This window comes from Colobus angolensis, unplaced genomic scaffold (genome assembly GCF_000951035.1).
Source record: "Colobus angolensis palliatus isolate OR3802 unplaced genomic scaffold, Cang.pa_1.0 Scaffold18, whole genome shotgun sequence".
In the NCBI taxonomy this organism is placed as follows: Eukaryota; Metazoa; Chordata; class Mammalia; order Primates; family Cercopithecidae; genus Colobus; species Colobus angolensis.
The window spans coordinates 6,488,500-6,510,013 of NW_012114932.1; the positions used below are offsets into that span (position 1 = coordinate 6,488,500).

At 37.6% G+C, this 21,514-nt stretch overlaps 1 protein-coding gene across 1 annotated transcript in view; it reads left to right on the forward strand.

Moving 5' to 3' along the window:
- RBBP8 (retinoblastoma binding protein 8) overlaps window positions 1-21,514 on the forward strand; it is a 106,433-nt gene that overhangs the window by 50,018 nt on the left and 34,901 nt on the right. The window contains exons 7-12 of the mRNA XM_011939246.1: window positions 7,071-7,246; window positions 9,893-9,997; window positions 14,200-14,297; window positions 15,909-16,021; window positions 17,735-18,629; window positions 18,711-18,837. Of these exons, the coding sequence (XP_011794636.1) occupies window positions 7,071-7,246; window positions 9,893-9,997; window positions 14,200-14,297; window positions 15,909-16,021; window positions 17,735-18,629; window positions 18,711-18,837 (1,514 nt within the window). The remainder of the gene's footprint in view (window positions 1-7,070; window positions 7,247-9,892; window positions 9,998-14,199; window positions 14,298-15,908; window positions 16,022-17,734; window positions 18,630-18,710; window positions 18,838-21,514) is intronic.

Sequence of the window (21,514 nt, forward strand, 5' to 3'; positions counted from 1 at the left end):
GAATAAAAAGAGTAACTTTTATCTTGTGTGCCACTTCCTCTTGTGTTTTATGTTTATTATTTCTAATTCTCACTGTGACTTTGCAAAGTAGTTTTATTATCCCCACTTTACAAATGGGGAAACCAAAGGTCACAAAGTCAAATAACTTGCCTATCATCTTATAGCTAGTAGGTAATAGGACTGTCACTCAGACCCGTATTTTTTCTGAAAAACCTCTTTTGTTTCCATTATCCAACACTGTCTCAAAAAAAAGAATATTTTTCTAGATATGATCTGACTAATGCAGAGCGGAGATGTGACAAGCTTTTAGTTCCCATTTATATAAAGCTTATGTACTATTTTTGAAAACTCAAGATTCAAGATAATCCTAATGGCATCATAGAGTTCCTAAAGATCCTGTTGCGTTTAAGTAGACATCTACAAAAACTTCGGTAGAACTATGTAGATGTAACATATTATTTTGGCTTAGAATAGTTATTTTTCTATTAACACATCTCACAAGTAGAATTATTCTTACCAGTATACTTTTAGGATAATGGATATCCAGTAGAATTCTGATATTCTTCCCATGTGATCGGTCTACTGAATACTGGTAGCCAAAGGGAATTTTGAGGAGAGATAATAGTCAGATGAGGAAACGAACCTATGAGATCAGACTGATGTTATAAATGTTTATAAGAAAATGTCAGCACTTTCTAATTTTAATAATGCTGTATAATGAAAAGAGAGGCCGGGCGCGGTGGCTCAAGCCTGTAATCCCAGCACTTTGGGAGGCCGAGACAGGTGGATCACGAGGTCAGGAGATTGAGACCATCCTGGCTAACACGGTGAAACCCCGTCTCTACTAAAAAATACAAAAAACTAGCCAGGCGAGGTGGCAGGCGCCTGTAGTCCCAGCTACTCGGGAGGCTGAGGCAGGAGAATGGCGTGAACCCGGGAGGCGGAGCTTGCAGTGAGCTGAGATCCGGCCACTGCACTCCAGCCTGGGCCACAGAGCGAGACTCCGTCTCAAAAAAAAAAAAAAAAAAGAAAAGAGAATGCAGGACACAGAGCCACAATCTGTTACATACAATTCCAAAACCCAAAAGGTTATTTTTGAAATGTTATTCACAACCTAACCACTGCAATGACAGAATGCTGTTTATAGTCTTTATCCCACTTCATGTGAGGATTCATATGTTTTGCTGTGAAAATATCAATGTGTTTGATTACAGGATGATGCCTCAGACTCCACTAGAGCTGTTACGTAATTGTGTATATATGTTCTGCATTACTGTATTGCTTTCATTTTTTAAAAAAATCTGAATTTAGAATCCCATCTGCTTCCAAGGATTTCAGATAAGGGATCGTTGACCTACATTAATTTATGTGAAGTGATTATATATGTACGTAGCTTATGGTATTTTGAACACATCAGCCTTGATCTTTATGAGTACCAAAAGGATGAGATACCAAGTGTGTAGAAGTTAACACAGAATTAGATAGACAATTGCCTCAAAAACCAATGTGTATAAGTTAGGTTGAAACTATATCATGTCATTTGCTTGGTAGACATATGAATTCAAATTAGTTTATAATTTATTTTTAGTGTTATCAAGCACATACATTTTTCCGTTGAAACTCACTCATTTTAGAAAAGAAGTGACGGTGTGAAAGTTTGAAACTGCAGGAAAGAATAATCATATAGATGAGCTTAAGGCATGTATGTTTGTTTAGGACATGCTTAGTCAAAAGAGTATAGGAGATCTGATTATGTCTTTTATTCTCGTCTGAAATTTAAGATAGTTGTGATTCTCATGAACCAACATCTTTTGTGGCTTGGTTGCAAATAAATTGCCTTTTGCTCGGCAGTCTTTTTTTTTTTTTTTTAAAGCAAGTGTCATCTTGTAAAGGCAACCTAATTTTCTCTGATCACCTAAACCACTGTCATGTTAATGCTATTTGTGCCTGAAATTCCCCTGAACTTTAGAAGAAAATATTATTTGACTTATATTTCTGCTTGTTAAATGCAGTAACTCTAACTCTTCTGAGCTAGTTTTGATATTTACGGATGGCTTATATGGTAGGGTGGTTATTAGTGACACCAAAATTATTTGGTAAAATTTTGCCACTGTAAAGTTAAAAATGTATATAAAGCTAGGTATTGAGGTCATCATTCTCTTCATTTTGGAAAATAGATGTGATGGGTCAGTGAAAGTCAAGGGAGTCTATATATGTAAGTTCAAAGGACTGTAGAATTCATTTCATTCAACCCTCTTCTAAATTGAATTCCTCATACAGCTTCTTTAACAAATAGCTATTGTTTGAACACATCTAGTAGAAGTTTACTGTTTTCCAAGCCTATTTAAATTTAGTGAGACAGAATTATTAGAAAATTCTTTCTAAGTTTATAGAAATTACACTGCTTATAAGTTATATTTTTTGATTATAACTTTGCTTTCCGGGACCATCTTAAACATGTCTGTTCTCCTTTGCTACTTCACGACTCTTTTGATACATGAAGACAGCTATCATGGCCCTCCTGAGTCTTGTTTTCTCTAGAGTAAATATCCTCTGTTCATTAACTGTGGCATTAAATATCCTCTGTTCATTCATGTGGCATTACTTTGACTCTTCAAACTGTGAATTTTTAAAAATGTTTTAGTTTGTCAATATCTGAATTAAGAAATCAATATTCTAGGTATAGCTTGATCAGTGAAGCAGTACTGCCACTTCTTCTACGATGGCTATAACATTACTTCGTTAAGGTTAAATTATGTTTTAACTGGGAATGTAAGTTCTTCAGGGTAGAAAAGGAAGAAAGCTGAATATTTAAAACTTTTTTACAGACTCATGAAGGGAAACTCCAGATCCGTAATTATAGGTCTTTGGGGAAGAAACCAACTAAAACAGTTTTGACAGGAATTTAAGAGGAAGCACAAATCAAACAACTCAAGCCATCAGAAGGAAAAGTGAAAGGAGGACAAGTGTGCATAATTAATTTAACCAAAAACTGTGGCATGAACTCTTTCCTTTTCTCAGAAAGTCAGTGAGACTAGTGTTTTAAAGAATGAACTTGATTAACGTATGGAGTTTTGTTTTTCCCTTTTATGACAAGGGAAGACAAAGCCAGCACTCATTTACTTAGTTCGGGCACCTCTAGTTAGAGCTAGTTTTGTTTTTTTTGTTTTTTCCTTTTGTGATCCCTGCTACTTCCACATTGACTCTGCCAGGAAATCAATTTCTTCTCGTGACTCATTCATGTTTCAGGTTGGATTTTTATGACTAATAGGCAAGCAGGCTGTGACGTGATTAGTTAAAGCTAGGTCAGATAGATTTCACAGTCCATTAATTTATAAGTCTTCCTCATATGACTTTAACTTACTGTTTTTCCAGAATAAGAGAATTACAGGAAGAGATTAAAAATTAGATATTAGATCTGTTGCACAGAATGGTGACTTAATAAATAATGATTGTGTATTTCAAAATTGCCAACTAGATTTTAAATGTTTTTACTAAAGAAAAAGATAAGTATGTGAAGTGATATATGTTAATTAGCTTGATTTAATCATTCTACAGTGTAAACATGTATCAAAACATTTTGTTGAACCCAGTAAGTAGATACAATTATTATTTGTCAATTAAAAATAAAATTTGGCTGGGCGTGGTGGCTCACGCCTGTAATCTCAGCACTTTGGGAGGCTAAGGTAGGCAGATACTTGAGGTCAGGAGTTAGACCAGCCTGGGCAACATGGTAAAACCCCATCTCCATTAAAAATACAAAAAATAGCTAGGTGTGGTTGCACGTGCACCTGTAGTCCCAGCTACTCAGGAGGCTGAGGCACAAGAATTATTTGAACCCGGGAAGCAGAGGTTGCAATGAGCCAAGATCACACCACTGTACTCCAGCCTGTGCAACAGAAAGAGACTCTGTCTCAAAAACATAAAAATAAAATTTTAAATAATTAGACATTAGCTCTAAAGATTGTTCCTTGGTATAAAATATAGGATTAAAGCCTACAAATAATATTGGTATCATTCAGGAAATTAAAATGTAAATCTTTGTTGGGAAAAATTAGTCTTTGTCTTCCAATCAATGTTTCTTAAAAATCTCTGTTGGTCATAGTTCATACAGTTCTCACTATATAAGTTTTTATTTGGAAATAGTATTGCAAATTGATATGAGTCTAATAGGACAGACTGATTTGGTCATGTAAAGCCTAGATGTCTGACAGACTGGTAACGGTTGGCAAATAAGGTCAGTAATGGTTTGACATGGGAAAGTCAATTAACTTTACTTTTACTCAACATTCACAATTCAATTCAAACCCAATCTTTCAGTTACCATTGATCCTGAATTGAGTTGGGCAAGAACGTATGCCTAGATCCACACAAATTTATTCTCTAGTGGAATCTGGGAATGTCTCATATTCACTCAACAAATGTTTGTACCATACCTACTATATGTTTGCTGTGGTAGGCTCTTGTGATTCATCAGTGAACCAAAGATCCTATCCTCTTAGAACTTATATTCTAACAGATGAGCAATAGATACAATAAATTGCGGCTGGGCGCCGTGTTTCACGTCTGTAATCTCAGCACTTTGGGAGGCCAAAACGGGCGGATCACTTGAGGTCAGGAGTTTGAGACCATCCTGGCCAACATGGTGAAACCCCGTCTCTACTAAAATACAAAAATTAGCCAGGCATGGTATTGCGCGCCTGTAATCCCAGCTACTTGAGAGGCAGAGGTTGTAGTGAACTGAGATTGTACCACTGCATTCTAGCCTGGGTGATAGAGCAAGACTCAGACTCAAAAAAAAATCTAGATAAAAACGAGTAAATTGCATACTATGTTAAAAAGTAACAAATGCTGGCTGGGCGCGGTGGCTCAAGCCTGTAATCCCAGCACTTTGGGAGGCCGAGACAGGCGGATCACGAGGTCAGGAGATCGAGACCATCCTGGCTAACACAGTGAAACCCCGTCTCTACTAAAAAAAACACAAAAAACTAGCCGGGCGAGGTGGCGGCGCCTGTAGTCCCAGCTACTCCGGAGGCTGAGGCAGGAGAATGGCGTAAACCCAGGAGGCAGAGCTTGCAGTGAGCTGAGATCCGGCCACTGCACTCCAGCCTGGGCGACAGAGCGAGACTCCGTCTCAAAAAAAAAAAAAAAAAAAGTAACAAATGCTGTGGATAAAGTTTATAGAGCAGAATAACAGGGAACAGGAGTACTACGGTGTGTGAAGGGAGGTTGCAATTTTAAACAATACAATTCCAGCAGACTTGAAGGAGATTAGAGAGAGAATTAGCTATGTGGATATCTGGGGATGAGCATTCCAAGCAGGTGGAACAATTGGAACAAAGAACTTAAGGTGGGAGTATGCTCGGTATGTTTGAGAAACCTCAAGGAAGAGAGTGTGTCAGGAGTAGAGTATAATAGGAAAAAAGGTCAAGGTCAGAGAGGAAATATGGGAGGGGCACCATCAGGTCATGTAGGATCTTCATGGATCAAAGGACTTTGGCTTGTGTTGTCAGTGAAATGAGCAGATGTGACAGGGTTTTAATGAAATTTCATCCGTATGACTTAAGTCTTTTGGGTTTTTTTTTTTTTGGAGACAGAGTCTCACTGTTGCCGAGGCTGAAGTGGAGTCGCATGATCTTAGCTCACTGCAGCCTCGACTTCCTGGGCTCAAGCATCCCTCCTACCTCACTCTCCCAAGTAGTTGAGACTACAGGTATGTGCCACTATGCTTGGCAAATTTTATTTTTTAATGTTTTTTTTGTAGCAGTGGGGTTTTGCCTGGGCCTCCCAAAGTACTGGAATTGCAGGTGTGAGCCACTGTGTCTGGCCTGACTTATGTCTTTTTATTTTTTTTGAGATGGAGTCTCGCTGTGTTGCCCAGGCTGGAGTGCAGTGGCGCCATCTTGGCTCACTGCAAGCTCCACCTCCTGGGTTCACGCCATTCTCCTGCCTCAGCCTCCCAAGTAGTTGGGACTACAGGCACCTGCCACCACGCCTGGCTAATTTTTTGTATTTTTAGTAGAGACAGGGTTTCACCATGTTAGCCAGGATGATCTCAATCTCCTGATCCTGTGATCCGCCCACCTCGGCTTCCCAAAGTGCTGGGATTACAGGCGTGAGCCACTGCACCCAGCCCCGACTTATGTCATAATAGGACTCTTGTGACTGCTGTTAAGAGAAGACGATAAGGGGGCCTAGATAAAAGTAACAGAAACTCAAATTTTGAAGCCTTCTTGTAGACTATGGATAACACATTTGGTTAACAGCGGGGCCCTTAGGATCTGACTGCTGCGATTTACATCCTGACTCTGTTACTAGTTTAGTAGATGACTTCTATATCTTCATTTCCTCATTTGTAAAACGAAAGTAATAATACCTCACAGAGTTGTGATAATTAAACTGATAATTTAAATAGTGCCGGGCAATGTAAACACATAACAAATACTGGTTGTTATCAGTGTTAGTGTTCTCATCCTGTATTTGTCAAGCATGCCAATTCTACTACCACGATGTTTAACGTTCTTTCCTTTCCATATGTACTTAAAATATTCTAGTTCAGACCACAGACAGAGCGTCTTGCCTGGACTATTGCAACCACCATCTAATTGATTTCCTTGCCTCCTGTCCTTATGTCCTAATCTTGCACAATACTGTTAGACTGTCACATTATATCCAAGCTCTGAAACCTTAATTTCTTTCCTCTTGCTTTCTACATTATGTGCACACTTAGCCCGTGGCTCTCCTTCATGTAATTCCAGCTTTCCCTTCTCCAACATAAATACACAGTACTACGTGCTTGTCCTCAAACTGAATTCTCTCCTGATCTTGCCTGCAATTGGAAATACTTTTAATTTCACCTGAAGTGCTACTGACTATACTTTCTACTTCACTTCTCACAATAGTATTCCCCACTGGGTACTGTAATCATTTGTGTACTTATCTACTTAGATTTGGAACATTAGATACAAGGGATTACATCCTTTAGAGCTTCATGTTTGTATTCTACTGTAACTCCACGCCATGTAGTAAATGTTTTAATACTCATTCTTTCCATTGTTATTCTTCTCTAGGAATGATCAACAGCATCAAGCAGCTGAGCTTGAATGTGAGGAAGACGTTATTCCAGATTCACCGATAACAGCCTTCTCATTTTCTGGCATTAACCGGCTACGAAGAAAGGAGAATCCCCATGTCCGATACATAGAACAAACACATACTAAATGGGAGCACTCTGTGTGTGCTAATGGTAAGAGTTGGAGTTGTATTTTCGTTCTCTGGTTTTGTAAACCAGTGTTCATGTACTAGTTTTTATGTTATTCGATCTAGTAGAAAGAAGTCACTATTCCGGTATCCCATGGTACAACTATGAGTTTAACTTCTATTCGTAAAGTGACCGAGAAGGCATTTTCTGCCCATGTTATGTATAGATACATGTTGTCTATATGACATGTAAATATATCACATTTTATAAATATAGTTAGTTTCTTTTTATTTTAAAAATATTCCTATGTGTATATATCCAAGGGGGATAGAAGGAAAAAGGAAAGGAACTTAATGTTAATTTCTACCTCCTGCATACCAGGTATTATGCTGAGTGATTTGCATATATTATTGCTATGTTTTAATTCTTGTAACAGGCTTGTGAGATAACTATCAGCTCTTTTGTTTTATAGATGAGGAAAGATATGTTTAGAAAGGTTAAATCACTCACTCAAGGTCAGCTGTCATGTAGATGAGTCAAAATTCAAATACAGATCTTCTTAGCTCTGAACTTTCGTACTCTCCAGGTCTTGCCACATGGGTACTCCTGCCATTGGAGCTGTCTGTAACTGGCTATTTTTATTTGTTGTAATTTGTAGGAGTTAGTGGTAATCAAGAAATGGTGTCATAATGTGTCCACTTTGTGGCTTTTCAGTGGCATGTTTCTAATTCTAGCCTAGTTTATCATTTCTGCTAAATGCTTTAAAACTGCCTTTTCACATAGTCCCAAAATTTGTTATGTACCGTGATACAAGTATTACTTGTAGTATTAATCTAGAGCAAATATTAAAGACTTTAATTTTTAACCTAAACTATTTGGAACAAGGAAAGCATGGGGGGCGGGGGATATATGCGTATTTCTATATTTGTATAATACAAATAAATTATTGACAGTAAATATGCCTTTAAACAAAGAAGCAGATTTTATTCTTAGATGTTGGAACATTGGCAGTTTTCCCCCATTTTATAAGCCTTTGTATCACCATCTAGTGGAGAACAAAAGAACTGTTAAAAATCCTACACTTAAATAGGAGCTAAGTTAAGATGTAAAATCATAGATCTAAAATGAATATCCGTTGACCTTTTAGTTTGCTATCAGACAGGACATGAATCATTAAAGATAATCACTGCATAATTTAGATCAGGTTTAAATTCATATATAAGAATATCTAGAGAATAATTCTGTATTAGGAAAGTCTTTTGTAACCAATATAAATGCTTCTGGTTTATTTCTTCTTTGTATGACAGCAGCATATAACTATTTAGAAATTTAATTCACTTGCTTTAATCTTGTTCTGATCAGTTTTTACTTGGAATCTGAAATTTAGTTTTAAAATACACGATAACTTTGAGCCATACAAATGATTTTAAAATAACTTTTAAGGCCGGGCGTGGTGACTTACACCTGTAATCCAAGCACTTTTGGGAGGCCAAAGTGGGCGGATCACGAGGTCAGGAGATCTAGACCATCCTGGCTGACATGGTGAAACCACATCTCTACTAAAAATATAAAAAATTAGCTGGCCGTGGTGGCACACGCGTGTAGTCCCAGTTTAGTAGATGTCCCTAGTTTAGTAGATGACTTCTATATCTTCATTTCCTCATTTGTAAAACGAAAGTAATAATACCTCACAGAGTTGTGATAATTAAACTGATAATTTAAATAGTGCCGGGCAATGTAAACACATAACAAATACTGGTTGTTATCAGTGTTAGTGTTCTCGGGAGGCTGAAGCAGGAGAATCGCTGGAATCCAGGAGGCGGAGGTTGCAGTGAGCTGAGATCATGCCACTGCACTCCAGCCTGGGCAACAGAGCGAGACTCCATCTCAAAATAATAATAATAATAATAATAATTTAAAATGCTTTAATGACTAATTAGTCCTGTTCTCTAACTTCCCTTGCTTACTTATTGTAAGGTTTATAATGCTTTTTAATATTATTCTCAAGTTATAAATAGTAAAACTGTTTCACTTTACTTTGTCCTTATTTTGGTTCTCTTTGAACTAAATCTTTAAATATTGGAGTGATTTCTGATAACACATGCTTCAGAGTTTCCTTCCTGAAAATAAAAACTCTAAAACAAAGATCATGGAGATAAATGATATAGTATACATTAGATTGCTTGATCATTTGTTTATTGATTGATTATTTGAGATGGGGTCTCACTCTGTCGTCCAGGGCGGAGTACTGTGGTGCAATCTGTAGCTTAATGCAGCCTGAAACTTTTAGGCTCAAGAGATCCTCCTGCCTCAGCCTCCCAAGGCGCTGGGATTACAGTCATGAGCCACTGTGCCCAGCCCAGTATACCTTTTTAAATTAACCTGCTGATGTGTAAGAAATAAAAAAAGAAAAGTAACACTAAAATGTTACTACTCTGGGCAATTTGGGTCAGAAGAAGCTGTCTGTTCTAGTCAGCTCTCCCAATGTCTTAACTTAAACTGCTTTGTTTCTTAGTGAAATTAAAGGAGCTTACTTCTTAGAATACAATAATTATGTCAATAAAATGGTACTTATATTGTATTTAAATACAGATAATACATTAAAATTTTAAATATGAATAAATAAAAATAATTTGATAATACTTTTCATCATTGTTTATTATATAATCTCTTATTTTTTTCTCCCCTTAGAATTGAGAAAAGTTTCCAAGTCTTCAGCTCATCCACAACATAATCCTAATGAAAATGAAATTCTAGTAGCTGACACTTATGACCAAAGTCAACCTCCAATGGCCAGTAAGCAAGATACTGAGATTACTTTACAAGTTTAAATTGTGGTTATTGGTGGGTAAGAGTGACCCACAGTCTAACTTAGACAATATTTTAAAGGTATTTTCCGTATAATTTTGTTTATATTACTAGTTTACTATCTTTTTCATATTGGAAAGTAATGTTATCCTATTAGTTCATATAAATATCCCTAATGATATTAATATAAATTACTAATAATTTTAAGTAAAGAAGGCTTTACTGTGATTTACTTAATTGTTCAACAAATATTTAAGGATCTGTTGTATACCAGGCACTGAATAAAACAAAGCCCTTGTCCTCATGGAGCTTATGATCTAGTTGAGGGAGAAATAAAATTTATGTCAGATAGAAGCAAGTGCTCTGAAGAAAAGTAAAGCAGGGTAAGAAGGGATATTAGAAAGCCTCACTTGTAAAGTGTCGTTTGCATAGGGACTGAGGGAGGGAAGTGAGTCACTTGGCAATCTGGGAGAAGGGCACCCAGGCAGAGAGATTTGTAAGCCCAGAGGCCTTGCAGTAAAGATGGCATTTGGTTTGTTTGAGGAACATTAAGGAACCCTGTGTGGCTGGAGCAGAGTGAGTGAAGGGGAGATTGGTTTGGACAAAAGGAAAAATAGAGTTACCATTTACTGAGATGGAAGAGACTGGGAGCTGCAGGTGTATAGGTTGGGGCAGGGGTGAGTAGAAATTAGAAGTTTCGTTTTGGGAATATTCTGTTTGAAATGCAAACTCAACATTCAGGTAGAGTTTGGATTCATGAGTAGATGTGAGTTAGAATTTAGAGACGTTTAGGATGGAGACACGTATGGAAGTTGTCAGCATGTAGATGGCATCTAAGCCGTGAAACTAGATGAGATTACCAAGCAAGTGATAATAGAAGGGGATGAGAAGTCCAAGTATTGAGCCTTGCGGAACTTCATTATGTAAAGCCATGATTTTCAACTTTTCTTTTGTTGAAGAACCCCCACCCCAGCATTTTTAGACATTTCCCCCTACCCCCAATCCCTTCCCTGCTGGAGTTTTATTACTGCAGATATACTGTACATCTGTTTAGGTGATAACGTGTATGCATGTATGTCTGTGCTTTATACATAGTAAGGTTTTTTTTGCTTCCCCCCTGCCCCGAACCATTTTTCACTCCCTTAGAGAAAATATTGTAGCTGTTGAGGTTGTGAAAATGAGTAGGAACCAACAAAACAGAGAAGGAGCTGCCAATGAGATAGGAAAACTAAAAATGATGTCCTTTAAGCCAAGTGGAGAGAGGACGAAGGAGTGGTCGACTGTGTTTAACGATGCTAATAAGTCAAGTAAGATGAAGACTTCTTAGAATTGACCATGGGATTTGGTTGCATGGAGATCATTGAGTGTTAAACTAGTGACATGATAAAAACTGTTAAGGTGTAATGGTGACCATCTGAGATCTGTCTCATGTTCAAGGGAAACTAAGGACAGAGAAAGTGGAAAGAGCACATACAAAAAGTCTTCCAAGACTTGACAGTAAAGAGGAGGAGAGAACAGGACAGTGGCTAAAGAAGAACATGAGTCAAGGGAGGATTTTTTCAAGATGGAATATTATAGCATGATTAGCACATATTTATGTTGATAGGATGATCAAGTAAAGAGGAGAAAATTAATAATTCTGGAGAAAGAGGGAACAATTACTACATCCTTAAAAAGGTCAGAGGAGATGAGATCCAGAGCCCAGTTGTAAGGGTTGGTCAAGGTTAATCACTTATTCATTTTATAATAGTGTAAAAGTTACATTCTGAAAGCTGCAAATCATTTTATATTAACATGTGTGTCTGTCTGTCTTTCCATGAGTATGTGTGCATGTGCATGGAGGCTCAGGGTCCAGCAAAGGTGCTAGGGATATAACACTGAGTGCAGCAGATCCTTGCTTCTCAGCTCTCTAGAACCAATTCTCTTCTGCTGCTGCCAGGTCTTTGCTCCATTATTTGTCCTGTCTTCCTTATACAGTATCTGCAGCTTCTCTGCTGTCTTATTTTTAAGTATATACACATATATGTTATCTTCCATCTTTAAAAAATAACCCCACTTTTAATAATCTCCACCTTTAGCTACAGCTTCTCTTCAGAGGTGAAAAAGTATTAATAGTCTATATTCAGTGTCTCTACTTTCCTAATTCCCATTCACTCCAACTCACTGTAGTATGGATTCTACTCCCACCCCCACCTGCAAGAGAGGAAGAGAGAGGGAAGGGGAGGGAAGGAGGAAAGGAGAGGAGAGAAAAGTGCTAGAGGAGCGGGGTATAGGGGAAGGGAGGGAGACTTACAGGGGTTGAAGAGAGGAGAATGCATTCACAAACCCTTTGTTACTGCTTACACTTGAACTGCTTCTGACTGTAAACGTCATCAGTGTTGCTGTTCTCCAAAATGTGTGGTACTGTGCTTGTTCTATTTCTGTCTCTCTCTCTTTTTTTTTTTTTTTTTTTTTGAGACCAGGTCTCTCTCTATCATCCAGGCTGGAGTGCAGTGGCACAAACACAGCTTACTGCAGCCTCAACCTCCCAGGCTCAAGTGATCCTCCCACCTCAGCCCCCCAAGTAGCTGAGACTACAGGCACACACTACCATGTCTGGCTAATATTTGTATTTTTGTAGAGCAGGGTTTCACCATGTTGCCAAGGCTGGTCTCGCTCTCCTAGGCTCAAGTGATCCACCTGCTTCGGCCTGCCAAAGTGTTGGGATTACAGGCGTGAACCGCTGTACCTGGCCTCACTTTATGTCTCTTCCTGGAGGAATGTCACCTAGAGTCAGTAGTCTTCTCTGACTCATATGCTAATAAATTCCAAACCGGTATCTCTGTCCAACTTTTTTCCTGGATTCCCAACCCATGTATCTACCTGCTTTTAGATATCTCTACAGGGGTATTCTTCAATTTCAGCATGTCTGCAGTTGACACTTAACCTGTCAAACTAACTCTTTATCCTTGCATTTGCAATCTCAGTGAATGACACTATACATGCCTCTTGGAGTCATCCAAGATTTCTGCTTCATCTGTTTTTTCTAAACAGCCTCTAAGTTTTACTGATTCTGCCTCCTACATATCTGTTTTACATATTCTTCTGTGCCCCTATTATACTAGTTTAGGCTACTAACATCTCTCAAGACAACATGTTCTAGTAATCTAATTAGTCCTCTTGCCTATTAGTGATTGCTTCTTGCCTAGTGAGTGTCGTAGCCACAGATACCTTTTCAGCCCACACATTGCATTTGTTTTATTTAAAGCTCTTAGACATCTCTTCATTGTCTACAGGATAAATTTGAAACTCCTTAGCATAATCTGACCCCTAACCAACCTAACTGGGTTAATGTCCTACTCCCATCTTCTGCAGTTTGACTTCTAGCAGTCAAACCACGCTTAGCAAACCCCGAACAAGCAATTTTATTTCACTTATCTAGACCCTTAATTATACCTAGAATTCTTTCTGTCCCAGTCCAGTTAACTTGCCATATTCTTTCTTCTCTCGAGTCAGCTTCAGCATCACTTGTAACTTTCCTTGATTTCCCAAGAGATTTAGGAGTCCTTATTCTATGTTTGAATCACCCCTTTTATGTACCTTTATTATAATATTTATCACATTCTGTTGCAATTCTCTTTTTACCTTTCAACTATGTAAGCTCCCTGAGAACAAGAACTTTTCTTTTCATCTAGTGCTTAGCACAATACCTGGAACATAATAAGTGCTCCATAAAAATTTGAGTTAAACCTTTATAAAATACTAGAACATAGGTGATTTATGAATAGGTGTTATCTTAACCTGAAACATGCAGTGCTGACAACCTCTCCTACAAAGTATGTTTTCATGAAAGATACTGTACATACAGTTTGATATTCATGCTGTAACATAAGTCACAATAATTCCACTGTAAATCCATTTTATGATTTTTTTTCCCCAGTGGCAATAAGAAAAATTACCTATTGCATTCAGTTCATTTAGGAAAAACATAAAATGTACTTGAAAAATTTTAGCATGCATAGACCTGCAACTTACTGCCATTTATGGTAGGTATTTTGGACTTCTTGCACAGAATTTTAAAATGTGTCTAGTGCCATCTTACAAAATGTGAGCCTTTTCCTTCCTCTTGTGTCATTTTAATATGTCTAGCTTCTACAGTTTTGTAAAATTGGTTTTATTATTTATTAAAATGGTTTAATATTTATTCTTAGAAACACATGGAACAAGCAGCTGTACCCCTGATAAGTCATCTTTTAATTTAGCTACAGTTGTTGCTGAAACACTTGGACTTGGTGTTCAGGAAGAATCTGTAAGTAATTGTTTAGTTTGGCAATAACATAAATTAATTTTATGTCTTTTTAGGTCAGTTCTTAGAGAATTAAGCAAGAGAATTATTTTATCTAAAGATCTTGGGTAAAGGCCTAAAACAAAACTTATGTTGTTAGAAAGTCCTATTTCTGTTGTCCAGCCCAGCAGTCTCAGAAATCTAGAATCTAGAATTCTTGGGATGTGGGTTGAGTCAAAATTTAGGGGAGTAATCACGGCATAGAGATTTTGTCAACTTTCTTCACTTCCCCTTCTCTCATGCCCCCTCCCTGCCCTCATCTAAGAAAAGACCTAAACCTTTAGGTTGATTTCAGAATTGTTGTTTTGTTTGTTTTATTTTTTAGAGATAGGGTCTCTATCTCTATATAGAGCATCTATCTAGACTGGAGTGCGTGTCTATTCACAAGCACAACCATAGAGCACTATAGCCTCAAACTCCTGGCCTCAAGTGATCCTCCCATCTCAGCCTCCCAAATAGCTGGGACTACAGACATATACCACCATGCCCAGCTAATTATTTTTGTAGAGATGGGGGCCTCAACTGTGTTGCCCAGACAGATCTCAGACACCTGGCCTCAAGAGATCCTCCTGCTCAAAGTGTTGTTGAGATTACAGATGTGAGTCACCACATCCAGCTGTACTCTTATTAAGTTGTCTTGCTGTTGAATTTCTAAAACTTGAATTGGTTTTTCATTACATATGGATTTGTTTGTCCTTTCTAGTTTTAAATTCATTCTTAAATGATAATGGGTAGTTTTTCACCTTTGAACTTTGAATGCGTTTTAATACTTTCTAATTCCCTCCTACCGATAAACCTGGCAAGTCATAGCTGAGACACCAAATAGATTAAGGGAGCTGAAATCTAATGACTTGCTGCTCAACGTGTGATCCATGGGCCAACAGCATCTGCATCACTTTTGAAGTTTGGTAGAGATGCGGAATCTCAGGCCTACTGAACTTGCATTTTAACAGGATCTCCAGTTGACTTGTATGCGTGTTAAAGATTGAGAAGCACTGCTCTGTAAAGGATTATTTTAAATTCATCTCCTATCAGTATGAATAATTATCTCTATTCCCTTCTGCACATCTTAATGTTGTTTTTTGGAATTGGAGTTTTATATGCAAGTAGTAGAATATACTTATGTAAAACATGATGCTTTTCTCTTTAAACTTAGAATGTGCTTCATATTTTTCATTGTGGTGAAATTAACATAATCATTTTGAAGTGTACAACTCAATGATATTTAGTACATTCACAATATTATGCAGCTATCACTTCTATCCAGTTCCAAAGCATTTTTATCACCTTCAGAGAAAACCTCATACCCATTAATCATGTATCCCCATTCTCCTCACCTCATTCTTCCACCTCCTACTTGCATCCTCTGGTAACTACCAATCTGCTTTCTGTCCCTATAGATTTGCCTATTCTGAATATTTCATATAAATGGAATCATACGTTATGTGGCCTTTGTCTGGCTTCTTAGTATATTTTTGAGGTTCATCTGCATCGTAACATGTATCAGTACTTCATCCCTTTTTAAGAATGAACAAATCCCATTACATGGGTGTGCTGCATGTTTTACTCTTGAAGGAAACTCAAGGTCCCATGAGCCCCCTTGGTGATGAGCTCTACCACTGTCTGGAAGGAGATCACAAGAAACAGCCTTTTGAGGAATCTACAAGAAATACTGAAGATAGTTTAAGGTAATCACGGGCACATTGGTGAAAACTTACAAGCTATTGGTGAGATCCCATTACAATGAATTCCATATAATTAAACCATTTCTCTCCTTCAACATATAGTTTGTTATTCTGGTTATATACATTTTTACTTTAAAAATTGTCTCCCTAGTTTCTGACCGATTGAGAGCTTTTTTGCATTACAGTAGAAAGGTGGATATCATTTTTAGCTACTTTCTGTGTTTCTGTCAAGCAGTACTTGTTCCCAGTACTTGTCACTTGCTCCTTTAAAGAGCCAGTCATCCCTTTGGGGTTTATATTTCCAAAAACTGGATGTTCTACAAAATGCATCTAGAAGCTTGGATGAGCTTCCAAGATTGTGTTGCATCTCATTTTTACTAATTTCAGAATATCTATTAACTAATAATACAGCCATTCCATGATATCAGAGGGGGATTAGTTATAGGACTCCCTCCCCGGTGGGTACCAAAATCCAAAGATGCTTAAGACCGTTACATAAAATGGCCATCATTATTGCATATAACCTGTGCACATCCTCCTGTATATTTTACGTAATTTCCAGATTAGTTAATAACACCTAATACAATGCCTACATATCAGTCCATTTGCAAAGATTCAACATAGTACTTGGCACATGGAAAATTCAAGTTTTGCCTTTTGGAACGTTGTGAAATTTGGATTTTTTACTCAAATTATTTTCTAGCCACCTGGTTGAATCTACAGATGCAGAACCCACAGATAAGGAGGGCCACTGTACCTGTATTTATTTAGCATTTTGCTTTTTAAAAGAGCTTTTGGATTTTAGATATATAGATAGATATGTATCTATCTATATATGTATATCACAGTCTGTCATCTTAGTAACTGATTAAAGTAGATTTTGTTACCCTCATTTTTTTATTTATTTTACAGATTACAAAAATGCAGCTCCAAAAAGGTTAGATGTCTTGTTTAAGGCCATATAGCTATTAAGTGGAAGAGCCAGAGATCTCACCCAGCCCACATCTTCAAACTTAAACTTACTGCTCTTTCTACAGATATTTCCTCTGCTAGAGACAGGCTGAATCTTAATTTATATTGAATTCTATAGTGTAAGAATTTTGTTTCTTGGAGTTACTCATAATAAAATTTCATAACAAAAGAACTTAGGTTCTCAGTGGAATTTATTAAAATATGATTTTTGTTTGTTTGTTTGTTTCTTGAGACAGAGTCTCACTCTGTCATCCAGGCTTGACTCACTGCAACCTCGGCCTCCCAGGTTCAAGTGATTCTCATGCCTTAACCACCTGAGTAGCTGGGATTACTGGCGTGTGCCACCACACCTGGCTAATTTTTACATTTTCAGTAGAGACAGGGTTTCACCATGCTAGCTAGGCTGGCCTCGAACTTCTGGCCTGAAGTGATCTGCCCACCTCAGCCTCCCAAAGTGCTGGGATTTACAGGCATGAGCCACCGTGCCTGGCAAAAGATGATTTTTTGTATAATAAAGTGATTTAAAGTACTTAAGAAAAATTTTTTAAATGTGAATATTATGATATTAAGAAATACTTCCTATGTCATTTTTCTCTGCTTTTCCCCTTATCTTTTGTCATCTAAATGAAGAGAAGCCAAAAGCTCTACCTTGTCTTAAATTGTGGTTAATCATTTGCCTCTAAGAGGTAGATAAGACCTTACTATTAATTCTGTATTAAAGAGTTGTTATCACTCTTTATTTAGATTTTCAGATTCTGCTTCAAAGACTTCTCCTCAAGAAGAATTACCTACTCGAGTGTCATCTCCTGTATTTGGAGCTACCTCTACTATCAAAAGTGGTTTAGATTTGAATACAAGTTTGTCCCCTTCTCTTTTACAACCTGGGAAAAAAAAACATCTGAAAACACTCCCTTTTAGCAATACTTGTGTATCTAGATTAGAGAAAACTAGATCAAAATCTGAAGATAGTGCCCTTTTCACACATCAGAGTCTTGGGTCCGAAGTGAACAAGATCATTATCCAGTCATCGTCTAATAAACAAATACTTATAAATAAAAATATAAGTGAATCCATAGGTGAGAAGGATAGGACTGAGTACGTTAAAGATTCTGACTCCGATAAACATTTGGAGCCCCTGAAATCATTGGGAGGCCGAACATCCAAAAGGAAGAAAACTGAGGAAGACAGTGAACATGAAGTAAGCTGCCCCCAAGCTTCTTTTGATAAAGAAAATGCTTTCCCTTTTCCAATGGATAATCAGTTTTCCATGAATGGAGACTCTGTGATGGATAAACCTCTGGATCTGTCTGATAGATTTTCAGCTATTCAGCGTCAAGAGAAAAGCCAAGGAAGTGAGACTTCTAAAAACAAATTTAGGCAAGTGACTCTTTATGAGGCTTTGAAGACCATTCCAAAGGGCTTCTCCTCAAGCCGTAAGGCCTCAGATGGCAACTGCATGTTGCCCAAAGATTCCCCAGAGGAACCCCGTTTACAGGAATGCATCATCCTTCAGCCCTTGAGTAAATTCTCTCCAGACAATAAACCAGCATTACAGATAAAAGAAGAAAATGCTGTCTTCAAAATTCCTCTACGTCCACGTGAAAGTTTGGAGACTGAGAATGTTTTAGATGACATGAAGGTTTGTGTTAAATGTTCAAGGATTTTGATTAAAATGGTAGCTTGTGATTTCATTTAGAGCTAACAGTTATTTGTGTTTTAGGGTGCTGGTTCTCATGAGCCAATAAAAATACAAACCAGGTCCATCCATGGAGGATGTGAACTTGCATCAGTTCTTCAGTTAAATCCATGTAGAACTGGTAAAATAAAGTCTCTACAAAACAACCAAGGTGTGTACACTGTAAACAGGTTCTCCACTTTTTTTAATGACTTTAAATTGAATGTCATTATTTACTTTTTTAAATGGATTGAATTGTTTTGGAAAAAAACTTATTTCTTCCTTCATGTGTCTGTATTTATAGGACGATTCTCACATTTTACCAGTGATTTTTCTGTTCTTAATACTTTTTGAAAAAAATGAATTGAGATCTTTTGATACCTACTTTTATATATGATTTTGTAAATTTACTTATTTTATATAGTTGTTTATTTTCTTTACAAAAGTTTTAACAAATTTAAACTGTACAGAATTTTTAAAAATAAAAATTAGAATGTTCATTATCTAAACTTTGTTCGTCACCCCATAGGACATTTGACATTTTTCTTTGCATTTGCACATATATCTGTAAACATATTCATGTATATACTTAAATACTTTTTTTTTTTTTTTTTTTTGAGATGGAATGTCGCTCTGTGCAGTGGTGCAGTCTTGGCTCGGCTCACTGCAAGCTCTGCCTCCCGGGTTCACGCCATTCTCCTGCCTCAGCCTCCTAAGTAGCTGGGACTACAGGCGCCCACCAACACGCCTGGCTAATATTTTTTTTTGGTATTTTTAGTAGAGATAGGGTTTCACTGTGTTAGCCAGGATGGTCTGGGGATGGTCTGGCTCCCCTGACCTCATGATCTGCCACCTTCGGCCTCCCAAAGTGCTGAGATTACAGGCCTGAGCCACCGCACCCAGCCACTTACATATGTTTTTAAACTCCTTTAAAAACATTGTTGACCTGGCACGGTCGCTCACACCTGTAATCCCAGCACTTTGGGAGGCCGTGGCAGGCAGATCACGAGGTCAGGAGAGCGAGACCATCCTGGCTAACACGGTGAAACACCGTCTCCTAAAAATACAAAAAATAAGCCAGGCGTGGTGGCAGGCACCTGTAGTCCCAGCTACTTGGCAGGCTGAGGCAGGAGAATGGTGTGAACCCGGGAGGCGGAGTTTGCAGTGAGCCGAGATGGTGCTACTGCACTGCACTCTAGCCTGGGTGACAGAGCGAGACTCCGTCTCAAAAAAAAAAAATTGTTTGCCCTAAGATACATAGGTATCTTTTCATAATTTTGCTATCTTTTATTAGTATTAGTATTAGTATTTGAGACAGTGTCTCACTTTGTCACCCAGACTGGTGTGTAGTGGCATGATCACAGCTCACTTGCAGCATTGACCTCCAAGGCTCAGGTGGATCCTCCCATCTCAGCCTCCTGGATAGCTGGGACTACAAGCACGCACCACCATACCTAACTGATTTTTTTATTTTTTGAAGAGACAGGGTTTTGCCATGTTGCCCAGGTTGGTGTCGAACTGCTGGACTCAAGCCATCTGCCTGCCTTGGCCTCCCAAAGTGCTGGGATTACAGGTGTGAACCACCCACGCCCAGCGTGCTATCTTTAAAAAAGTAATTCTTTTTTTTTTTCAGCCACCAAACATTTCTATAGTTCAAGTGCAGTATTTTTTCTTGTATTCTTAATTGGCAAGTTATTCCTTTATTCTGGGTTTATTTTCCCTTTTTCCTGAAACACAGTCATTAGTTGTTTTTCCAGTAAGTGTTTTAGTCTCTATATGAAAACATTTTTTTCACTATCATTCATGACTTTTTTTTAGCTTTTTGTTTTTATTTTTTTCATGGTTGTTCTAGGGATTACAGTATACCTACTTAGCCTTTTACAGTCTACTTGGAGTTAATGTACCACTTCATGTTCTGTAACTACACTTTATGTAGTTCCTGTGTATTATATCTACATACATTGAAAACCCCACCAGACAGTGTTACAGTTTTTAATTAAAAAAAAAAATGTAATTGAAATACAAATCACATACCATAAAAATCACCCACTAAAATGTTGAATTCTGTGGTTTGATATACCCACAGAGTTGTACAACCATCACTGTAGTCTAGGTTTAGAACATTTTCATCACTTTCCTTCCCCATATCCCCTCCGCAGTCCTAGGCACCGTGAATCTACTTTCTCTCTTGTAGACTTGCCTATTCTGGAGTTTTCATATAAATGGAATCATTTAATGTATGATCTTTTGTTACTTCTTTCCCTTGGCATAATGTTTTCAGTTCTCTGTTACAGCATATATCAACATTTTATTTCTTTTTATTGGATAACTTTTTTTTATTATATAAGTATACCATATTTTAGGCATTTATTAGTTGACATTTAAGTTGTAGCTTTTTTGCTATTACGAACTATGCTGCTATGAACATTTGCATACAGGTTTTTGTGTGGATGTATGTTTTCATTTTTCTTGGATTATACCTAGGAATGGAACTGTTGGACCATATGCCAATTTTACATTTTACCTTTTGAAGGACTGCCTATTTTCCAAAGCAGCTACACCGCTTCACATTTCCACCAGCGGTATGTGAGGGTTCCAGTATCTCCACATCCTCACTAGCACTTGTTACAGCTTTTTGATTTTTGCCATCTCGTGGTTTTGGTTTGCATTTCCTTGATGGCTAATGATGTTGAGCATCCTTTCATGTTTATTGGCAATTTGTATATCTTCTTTGGAGAACTGTCTTTAGATCTTTTGCCCATCTTTAATTGGGATATTTGTCTTTTTATTGAGCTGGGAGAGTTCTTTTTTTTTTTTTTTGAGACGGAGTCTCGCTCTGTCGCCTAAGC